This window comes from Homalodisca vitripennis, chromosome 2 (genome assembly GCF_021130785.1).
Source record: "Homalodisca vitripennis isolate AUS2020 chromosome 2, UT_GWSS_2.1, whole genome shotgun sequence".
In the NCBI taxonomy this organism is placed as follows: Eukaryota; Metazoa; Arthropoda; class Insecta; order Hemiptera; family Cicadellidae; genus Homalodisca; species Homalodisca vitripennis.
The window spans coordinates 139,149,747-139,161,717 of NC_060208.1; the positions used below are offsets into that span (position 1 = coordinate 139,149,747).

The window sequence follows — 11,971 nt, forward strand, 5'->3', positions numbered from 1 at the left end:
CATTCCAACAATTTCTATAATAATCTTAATAAAGGTTTAAATCATACATCACACTAATTTATTGCTGGGGGCAACGTAGAGAGTAAGAATATTTTATATTTCTAGGTATCAATTTTTTGGGTTAATCTGTTTTTCTTTTTGTCCTAATTGGACAAATAGATTTAGGTTTATAGTATGTTACTGTAAGTGTATTGTAGAAATAGTACACCGAGCCTTTGAGGGTAGAATTAACATTTAGTATGAGCAGAGTATTAATCATTTAATATAAAAAAACAGAATTCCATGTGCTCTGTGTGCTAGTGGCATTACTGTGTACAAAAATAGCAAAACCACATTTAGTAGGTATAATAAACTAAAGCTAAAGGTTGAGGAAATAAATTAATACTTATGTAACATTTTACTGAGTACAGTAATACAGAGCACAAGTTTGGGTTGTGCAACAAAGTTAGTCAAATATTCATTCCTTCAATGTCTGTCAAAGTACTAAGTGTAATAAAGTTGGGAGCAGACAGCTGTGTGTCCTTGCTTGTATGTTCATGTCTGGTAGCATGGCTAGCGCATGGTTGTTGCATGGTTGTGAGTTAGCTGTCTCTGCAGGTTCCCCAAGCGAGTGATGAGCGCTGCGGTCGCTCGGCGCCACTCGTTCCAGCACCGCAGTGAGTGCAAGCAGCAGTAGCCACCTCACGCTCGCTCATGTCCGCCTCACCGTCTCAAGTGCCTCCTCTCAGACTTTGTGTTTTTGTCACTGTATGTTGCTTGGCATTGATTACAGACTGTAATTGAATGAATGTCTACCAAATTCAATTTCAAAACTAAATTTAATTTACCATCAGCCGATAGTTCAATGTTGTGAGTTTATGCATCACTTTGAAACTAGTGATGTTACATAATTTTAAAGGCTTAGTATCAGATTAGTAATCTTTACATAGTAAAAAATGTATCTGGAATCCTCACAATTTGGTAGAGCAATGTCAAGCAAATGGTTTTGCTGGATTAAAAGGAAAATAATTAACTGTGTAAATTGTTTCATTGCAAATATTCACTTTATAACTGGTGCTCAGTCATAAGAATTGGTTTTCTGTGTGGCAATAGAAAAATTTAGTTGCCAGATGTCCAGGGCAGAATTAATAAAGCCCTATTTGTAATGTTGGGAAAAGGGTGAATAAATAACAAAAACATTGAAAATTCTGAAAAAAACTAAATATGAATAAATGAAATTACTGTGTTCTCTCTGGTGTTTGTTTTAATCTGAAAATGTGACTGAAGTATATATGAGTCATCTAGGCTTTGGCCCTTAGTAGAATATCTCTAGCCTTATCCTTTCTAATGAGAGTAACTTCATTTATTTTTGGCAGTCATTTTGAGTTATTATTTGTCAATGAAGTGATAAAAAATAATCTATAATAAGGAGACTATGTTTGGGAAATGTAACACGTTTAGTGAAAAATGCACAAAAACACACTTTTTACAGTGAAGTATTAGTTATCTGATAATAGAAATTTAAAGGATATCTCTATCATCCTAGTTTTCTGTTCAACATCATGTCGAACAATTGCTAACACTAATAATCGTGAGATATATTCACCTCGCTTTGGTGAGTCATCTCAGTCTATAAAGGATGCTATTTAGAAATGGTATCAAAATTTCTGTCTACAACAAACATTTTTTCAAATGTAAAGTAATTGTTATTTTTTTAGTTTGTTGCCACTAGATGATTAGAGCTGTGCATTTTGTGTCATTATGTTAATATTAACTATTAACTAAGTATGGTTTGAGAACTGAATATTTTAAATTATCAAAGCACAATTTTTCATTTAACTGAAAATGACATTCATTACAAAATTTTAAAATATACTTGTAATCAGTGCCAACAAAATTAATAGATTGTTGTATTCCTCAATGTAATGTGTAATAACTTTTCACATTTAATGCTTGTTGTTAGCGAAACGTATTCTATGTTATCGTGAAAATAAAATACTAGATGGGGGTTCAAAAATATTTCTTTAATAATTTTTGATTTATTGTTGTTTGATCATTGACCTCATATTTAAGATTTTTGTATTTATACAGTTAAAGCTTTATGTTATGTCTCACATAAACTTTAACTCTGTTTTTATGTAGTGTGTTTTTAAGAATTTAAGAAGTGTAATCAATGTAACATTAAGCTTTATAGTTTATGGTTTGTATTCTCTAATAATGTACAACCAACTAATATTTCCTCAATCATATTATTGTAGAAATATTCACTTATAACACAGTGTGTTAGTTTGATGTAATAAGAACATCACATTATGTGGGGATATCGTTGACATTTTGTAAATTGTAATATTGTGTTTTTGGTTGACTCTTCATTCCACATTCACCGATCACTCTATGCATTTCAATTCTTATGTAAATAATAGAACTCATGCTGGTAATGAGAAGAAATATCCAGTCAACATAAAACTTGATTATGGTGTGTTGTAAATTTGAGAAGCTTTGTTCTGTAGTATTTTAACTGATCAGAATAAGCTTAATCTGTGTGGCATTTACCGACACCAGTTACCTTATAATCATTATATAAATATTACTCAAGAAATAATATGATCATCTTCACATATAATCAAATCCATCTTCTAATATCATATTCCATTTCTCTATTAACAGAGATTAAGTCCATCATAATTAATTTGTTTACATGAAAAAATTAATGACAACCTAATAAACTGTGATGGAAATTTAATGTTACAATTTAAATTCCGGATTCAAATATCTGTATTGCGACCATTTAATACTCAAATTGTTTTTACTAAATAAGTGAAACTGTTTTTGAGATAACTCTATAACAGTGTAAAATAACCTAAGGCTTAGAATACATTTAACTGTACAAGTAAAGTATTCAGTTTTTTTCTTTCTGTAGTTATTATAATCAGAATATTCTTTAGTCAAAAAAATAATACGTTAAATGTATGTGAATATCAGCATGTACAGAATATGCCCATTAGAACAATCCATGTATTGAGTATAATGCCTTTTATTGATTAGGTAGTTTTTCAATTCTGTTTTAAACTTTATACAGCTCTCCTCACTTGTAATTTCTCTGAGAAACTTTTTCAAAACTAACTGCAGTGATTATTATTGATTGCTATTATTAATAAACACTTTGATATTCCTTACCATCGTTTCTACATTCCAACACACACAGGTCATTATATGTTATAATTCTGTATTGGGGGGAAAGATGCTCGATAAAATCTATTTACTTAAATTCTAAAATGCTACTTTTTTGTCTCAACATTTTTCCAAATTCTGTTTGCTGGTTCCACTGTGCATGCTTATATGAAAAGTGAGTTTTCAGTGAACCCATTGCATAGTAAATAACCAATAAATATTCTATATCACCTTAACTTACTTTTGTGCATGAATACAATGAATCTGTCAAACTGCATTTTTCTAAATTAAGAATCCTTACCGTATATGGTCTATATATTTTTCAAACTATCATGCTTGTGCATATGTGTCACATGATAGTCTGTCTATTAATCACATGAGTGTTATTCAAAAATACATTTTTATTGAATAAAAGGCCAAAAACCTTAGTACTATTAATATGATTATGATGATAACATGAGTGACATTTATACCCAATATATATTTCTATCCAGTAAAAGGAGTTTTTATTGAGAAGAAAATCATAGGACTATTATTATGATTATCAATATCAATTTTAAAATGTTAGGTTTCAGACATTTTAAAAATTTTTTCCTAAGAAAAATAATGTGATTTATTAGAATTCAGGAGCAAATTATTTTATTTGGACAAAATCAAGATAAGATGATATTTTTACATTTTCTTTTGCTTTACTTTTTACTAGTACGTTAGTATTACCAGCATACATGCATAATTCAAATGTATTGATATATTTTAGAAATTCTTGAATGTAACATAAAAACAACAAAGAACTGAGATAGAATATTGTGGTAATCATGTTTTTTACAAACTATACTTGCAAAACAAAATTTATACAGAACTAACTCCTTTTAGCATAGTCCCATAGTAGGGAGTTTACGTATTAACATTTTATGCAAGACACTATTAAAATCATAGAAATATCTAAAAAATATTCTTATATTTAGAACAGTCTTATTAGCTGTGACAATTCATTTTCTAGATCTGAAGCCATGTTCTGTTTCAAAGAGTTAATTTGAGTCCAAATATTTTAATAATTACTAATAGACACGGGACTCGGACACAGGAAGTTTATTGAGAAGGAGGAAAGAGAATTGATATGGGTTTAAAACTATAATATCTTGAGTAGCCACCTTTTTTATATCAGAATTCATTTGGCAATGTTTTAATGTTTCAGGAACATAATGTGATATAAAAGATAAACTAGTTATGAGTCAGTTATTTAGTAATTAACACTACACAATATCTTTATGACTCTTATTGATAATTCATCGTAACCTGTAAAACATTTGTTTTGAAAATACATAAAAAATAGATTTGTATTAAATTTTTGGAATAATTTTCTCTTTGAATATTCTTATGGGAAACCAGTCACTACAGTAATTTGTAGGTGGAGAGTTAAAATAGTAACACTAAAATTTAGGACCTAAAAATGGAGTGTCATAAATCAAAGAATCAAAAACATAGTTTTCAACCTCTTCGTGTGGTTTAAAATAAGATCCTACCCTGATATTGAATATATAAAACTAATTATCAATGAAATCTCATTTGTCACACATAATTTATATAATATTTGTTCATACACAGTTTTTGTTCTGTTTTTAAACATTTATGTAAAAAGTGTATATGATCCATCAAATGTTCGGAAAATTTGAATAAACACCAGTTGGTTCTTGGTTGTAAAAATTCACATTTCTGTATGGGTGATAATTATTACCCGTTATTACCATTAATTTTTATTTGTCTTGATCATTAAAACTAATAAAACTAGACAAATGCTCACATTTAAGATTTTTGCCACCAACTGTTTTGAACAGTTCTGCAGAAGACATGAAGAATTTCAAATGGTGTAAGAAAATCTATTTCTTGAGACCTAAGTTGTGTAGTTTTATTTTTTATTGTAAATTGAATAACTGAAAAGTAATTACACTCCAACAAATTTTAATACCCCTGCATATTGTGATTATTCAAAAAAAAAAATGTTGAGTAGAACATAAATGGTCCTTTGTGACACGTCAGCTACAGTCTCCAGAATACTCATAATCATATCTTAGCATTCGTAGTTTTGTACTATTTTTTAGTTAAAGTAGTCTTGTTATATTTGACCTCAGTATTGATATTGTACTTAAAAGACTGTTTAGGCAGGGATCTTGTATTATATTATGAAGTTACTAATCTATTACTTGAATATTTATTTTCTAGTTAATAATGATTTATTATGTTAGTTAATAGCTTTCTTATCGTTGAAGTTGTAGTTTCTATTAGAATTTGTTGTTTCCTATTTTGTTATATTTATAAATGAATGTTGTTGTACAAGATGTAGAAGAATTAATCCAAATTGTGCCAAATTTTCTTGTGGCTGCAATTGGTAAAAAGATAAACTTGAATCTAACTATTTTCAGGTATTAATATTTATTGATGAACAAAATTAAATTCTTGATCATAAAAATGCATTATTTTCTTTTCAGTTCCCTTACCATTTTTTTAATGAATAAGTACCTAACTATTTATTAGTTTATTAATCCTCATATACCAGCACTAATGAACAGTTTTAACTTTATAGTGGTCTTTTAAGAAAACACTTTGTCACATCGCTGGATATTTAATCCAACAGACACAGCTGTTGTGGAATGTATGGGAATTTCTATTAATGTACATATTGTCACTTCAAACACAAAGTGGCGTAAGTCCGAAACACAATGTTTCAGAACAGGGCTACCAAATTATGATTCATCCAAGTCCAACAGTGGTATCATGAATATGTTTTTATGTGTATTTTTATTCACAAAGTCATTACATCATATGATTAACCTTTTTTCATTGGTTTGTAATCAAGGTCACTTTGTCTTTGAGGTGTCTATTTTTGTAACAAGTTATAAAAATGAAAAAAAAATTACCTTAATTCCTTTTTCCCACTTGATTGTTTCACTACCTGTTGGGAATGATCATTTTCAAATTTGCCATAATTTAGTTATTTATTTGCCTTAAGTGCTTTACTCATATTTTATTCATAGTTTCATTGACCATTAATTAATTAACAGTTTCAGTGTCTTTGCAACACACGATCTTGTGGTGTTTGTCGATATTATAATCATGTATATATATTTTTTGACTCCTAATAATTTGGTTTCTGAAAGAGTACTTAGTTTATGTATAAGTAGTAAAAGTGACAAATTCAGAGTTATACTGATAACAGACTTATCCGAGACACTGTAATGTACTAAATAATGAAATTATAATTAAAATGGTGAAGCTAAGTAAAAATGAATGAATTTTGATCAAATATAGCAGTGTCTCCGTCACTCCGCGTGTTTTCAAATAAATTCAGAATTGATAGAGATTTATTGTAAAGGTTCTTTGATGAACAGTAAGCGTCTGATTCCTTCTGATAATAAGTCCGGAGCTTGCCACTATAGCAGTAGAGTTTTACCAATAGATGTGTTTCAAAAAGCTCTACTTGGATAAGTTAATATATGATGCTATATTTAAAACTGTAGTTGTGTTCTTCAACTGATGTAGAGATAATAACAAAACATTTCATCTCAGCTAAGTTAGTTGTTCTTTAAGTTATATCGGCCAAGATTTATGTGGAATGTGTTCAGGCAATAAGGGATCAATAAATTTAGTCTAACAATTATTTGTTATTCTCTTTAAAAGATTCTTAAAATCATTAAAACTTTTCAACATACTCGTAACAAGGATTGAATGTAGCTTTTAGTTGAGTGGACAACATTAGGATTAGAAAAGCTTTTTCCGCTCATAAGTACACACAAAAGCCAGGTGTGTGTTATTATTTCAAACTGTATGAATTATATTGCTTATTCTTATGCGTGGTTTGTAAAAAAAGTAAATTATTTTTAAAGTGTTTAAAAACAAACCAATTTGAGTTGGTTTTGAAAGAATGGCACAATAAACTATCTTCAAAATTAGCCAGTGTAGACCTGTTCTAACATTAGTTATCAAAGGATTTTTTTAAAGATTTTTTGGATGTTCCAGATCTATGGATGGGAAGGAGAAGAAGAACAAGAAGAAGGGGCTCTTTTAGGAACATTTGTTTTGGAATGTAATTGAAAAGCGGTGAAAATAAAAAAGCTAAAGGCAGATGGATGAAGATTGAAGACGAAGTAGACTAGCTTCCACCGGACCACTGACTCGGATTCTCAACTAATTCTCATAGCTCTGTAACTATAGAATATGTACTACGTGTCACCATGTAAATATTTTAAATTATTATGATTATGTATTTTATTTTCAATATGACATTTTGTACATAGCATAGGGTAAGAGAGAGACTTTGGTGCAAACTTATTTTGTTCTGATCATGAGTCAAACGTGTATATATATAGCTGCTGCTTTTATTTGTAATTTTTACTTGAAATAATTGAATGTTTATAATACTTTTTCATTCCAAAGGTTCGTATTAGTGATTGCGGAGTGCTATTCGATTGGTTAGGAATTTTGTTAATTATTTGCTGTGATGTATTCAATTACGAGTAAAGTAATCAGTCTTAAATTAGTCAACAGTAGTATTTTCTTTATGCCTCTAAACTCCTCCTTTTCTGTTCCTTTATAGTATAAATAGTACATGTTAAATTAAAACGTTAAAAATGTAGTAAGATAATGCTATTAATTTTATTGAAAGAGAATTTTTAGGCCAGAAGATAATTTAATGTATAATGTAACACGTGGGGTTTTCAGTATCATGTTAATCAGTATACACATCCAAATGGGATGTCTTAATTATTATATTTATTATCATATACATTTTATATTTAAATATGTTTCATTATAAACAATGTTTTTAACAGTTAGAATTATGAATTGTAACATATTTTTATGATTTTTTTCTGCTGTTGAAATATCAAACTGTGATTTACACTTCACTGATACAGATCACATGTCTTAATCTCATTACATTATAATCAATGTTATAATTTAGTTTTTATTGGAGTGAGTCTTTTTACATCTCTAAAAGACAAAAGAAGTTATGCTTTCATGTACAGATAGTAAAATCGTATTTTTAAATTTCTTATTTGTAAATGTAGCTATTAAAACATTAACAGGTTTTATTAACAAAATTAAATTGACTGCCAATAATATTGTTATTATTTAAGTGTATAAGTTGATAAAAGAATTTAAAATTGTTTTTTTTCATAAAAAGTTAGAAACAGTGTAAAAAAAGTGAGAACTTATTGTCAAAAAAGTGTCCGTTCTCACACATTGGTGCAGAATCTCCAATGTTTAATGGTGCAGTTTGATTTACTTTTTTAAATCAGTTTAGAGATTTTTTTGTAAAAGGAAGAAGATTGTTGATCAAATCTTAATTTATAATTATTGTTATTAATCCAAATATCTTAAGCAGAAAAATACTCATGGCTTCAGAAATCAAGTGTTGCAGAATAATGGGAAGCCTATTTTAATGGTCAGACCCAACTTAAATACACTGCCAAATTTTCTGTTGCTAGTCATAACAAATTAATTGTTTCGGAATACAGGCCTAACTGAAGGAAGTTGTGGGAACATCAATTTGTACAAGTATATATATTACAACTTTATGAAAATGTTATGAATTTTTAAATTTATAATTCAAGAATAATGTAAAATTATTTGAAAGACATATTCAGAGTAGTTTTATTTATCTTATTAGTAAAATATAGGTAAGTATTCTGATACATCAAATTTAAAAAGTAATGGTTATTTAAAAATTATTTGTGTGCATTAGAACATCCATGCTTCTGTTGTAACACATTTAAAACCGGTTACTGTAAGAAAACTAATAAAATAAAATTTATTTGAATATGTTTAAAGTAGTCGATTTGTTAGAATAGGTACATTCTTTATGTTATACTTTTATTGCTGTTGTACATTCAAGGAAAACCATTTTCAGTAGTTTTAATTGATTATAGCTCAGGAAACTTGTCCATTTTCAGTAGTTTTAATTGATCATAGCTCAGGAAACTTGTTGTGTAATATAGGATTCTAACCATGAAGGCATTTATCCAACAATAATGACAAATAAATCCAATTTTCTGTTCAGACTAACTTTTCTGTTATTACAATAACAAGGGTGTTTTACATGTTGATTTTATGGATTGTAGTTGGTCCTTCTAACCTCAAATCTGGCTGATAACATTGGATTATAGTAATAATTTGCTATTTTTTCATATTGTTTAAATCATTCATTTTGTACAATCAGCAATCCAAACTCAAATTTAAACACAAATACGAAATATATTTCAATTTTTTAACTACATTAGTTAAGAAAAATTAGAAGAAACTTATTTAAACTTTCTAACTGAAGCTTTTTTAAACTGTGGCTAAAGATTGCGTGATTCTTTTGTAATATGTTCAGGTTTTAGTAGAGTCTATATAATTAATTGTTTAAAACAACGAAATGATATGTTTAACATAGCAAATATTATTTTCAATATTATTTATATTTTGATGTATGTATATTTTTTATTTTTTATAAGCTATGTGTCAATGATGCGTAGTTGATTCGGTGTTAATGTAAATTATAGTTTTGTTGGCCATTGAACACAATAAAAGTTTTATTTCAAAAGAAAAAGTGTTTACATTGATTTAACCACTTTTGACCCTTTTTATCTCTTAAACTGGCAATGTTGATTTGAAAGAATTCTGTAGTGGTGGTCGCAATAATAATGTCGACCCAGCACACACCCATTTTGTCAGTTCATTGTTCATGTCAGCACTACTACCACTTTATCTCGTACAATTTAAAATAGAAAGAATATCTGATTTAAATGGCAAAATTTGTTTTGCTATTTTGGCAATTGTGTTGTCGCAGTGATGTCATAAAACTTCCCTTCTGCTCACAATGATCCTCTTCATCTATTTTGAATCTGGTGACTGTCAAATGTTCAAAATTAGTATTTATTTCTTGTAAAATTATTATAATCAGTGAAATTTTTCCATATTAAAATTTACATAAGAAGAAACTTGATTTATCAAAACCTGTCGCTCTCAACACCACTTTATGCTTATGCACCTTAAAATGAAATTAATAGATCAATCAAATCTACGAGCCTACATTTTCCGGATACCAAACCATGAATATTTATTTATTTATTATTTTGCAGTGCACATGTTTCCTCTGTAATTTGGTATATTTTGGAAACATTCTGTGTGGAAATTATATTATTTACTATTTTTAAAATTATACACATAATAACTATTAGTGGGTTTTACAATATATTTTAAATTTTTCTTTGAGAGAAAATGGGGATTATTAGACTATATATATTCTGAAACTAGATAACATTAAGAATGAATTGGCTTCCTTCGATTCTAATAATTATTATACTATCACACTTCACCAGGTAAGTCCCACCACTTTTCATAAATTAAAAATAACTACAAGTATAGTTAGAATTTTGAGTTGAATTATTTATGCAAAAATTTTGTAACATTATTATCTCCACATTTCCTTAAAAAAAGCAATGTATTACACGTGTAGATTTATACTATAAATGTATTTTTTACAACATATTTAAAGTATGGTTACAAAACACTCAAAAATAGGCTGCCATCATGGGGGTCAAATGACGGCCAGTTCTTAGGTTTAGGTTTAGATTTGATCACATGTAGTACATAGTTTTCTATTATCATTGCTGCATTGAAAAACTAGTCCTAGGCTCAGTCTGAAGGAGTAGATATATTTTATGACAACAAAATATTAATAATTGATGTTTTATAGGATTTACATGTAATCAATATCTCATAAGCACTTTGATATTCCAATAAATTGTTTATTACAAAAGGTTTAGGAAATATAACCATTCCAGAAAAATCTTTTTCGCAATATAGAAAGAGAACAGAGTTGTGATTTTTTTTAATTTTAACAGCTGTCATATTGGAATGAAATGGCATACCAAGCTGGCCAATGAATGTGGTCAAGATATTTATAAATCAACTTTTGTACAAAGTTTTAACTTGTTTAACCATTCCTTCTGCCAGTTCTTAGTTATCAAAAATTTGTATAGTATTAGCATGTAATTAATATTTCAAAAACCATTCAAGATACAAAAAAAAACTCCTTGTAACAAAAGTTTAGAAAATGAAGTTCAGTGCTAAACAATCCGGAACACTGATTTCTCTTTAGGTACATAAACAACAGAGTTGTCAATTTTTATAAGTTTAAATAGCTGGTATATTGAAACTAAATTATGTACTGAGCTGTCAACTAACTTAGGTGTGACATTTAAAAGACAAGTTTTTGTACTCAGTGTTAAGTAGTTTGGGCTATTTTTGGGTCAGTTGTCATTTCCACAGGCCACATTATTAAGTATGGATATATGCATTTTGCAACATGAGGTGTTCTAAAGGTCATGTTGAAGTTAAAAATTTTATGAATTTTGTAAAAATTTCCCTTGAGTGCTACCAAGAGGATAATTTTAATAGGGCAATTTTGCATATAACATCTATCTAATAGGCTTTCTGGTGTTCATTAATGCTTATTTACCTTTTTCCTTTAATATTCATTATTTAGTATAGTGTTGTGTGAATTAATGTGAACAGAGGTCGAAACTCAGTTACATTGACAGACTTGCTATGCATATTCTGTCAGCTATTTTGTTCAAGAAAACAACATAACCTTATTGACATATTGCTCTGAATACATACTTTGTGTTAATTTCAATGATTTTGTGAAAACTGTACTATCAAGTTTAGCTGTTAATTGATATGGATATTACACCTTGGAAAAGAGAAAGGATCATAACACTTAGTGAATATACACTAATGGCTCAGAGGGGCATTGGAAAGGAGTGTTGTGTAAGTTTTG

At 28.6% G+C, this 11,971-nt stretch overlaps 1 protein-coding gene across 9 annotated transcripts in view; it reads left to right on the plus strand.

Moving 5' to 3' along the window:
* Nucleotides 1–7,689, plus strand: part of LOC124354817 (septin-7-like) — a 122,758-nt gene extending 115,069 nt beyond the window's left edge. For 8 of the 9 annotated variants that reach the window (XM_046805554.1, XM_046805555.1, XM_046805558.1 and 5 more), the window contains one exon: nucleotides 598–5,621. In XM_046805554.1, the coding sequence (XP_046661510.1) occupies nucleotides 598–676 (79 nt within the window). In that variant the 3' untranslated portion in view covers nucleotides 677–5,621. Of the gene's footprint in view, nucleotides 1–597; nucleotides 5,622–7,164 lie in introns of those variants that run through there. The other variant, XM_046805550.1, reaches the window with a different exon arrangement.
* Nucleotides 7,690–11,971: the final 4,282 nt, after the last annotated feature.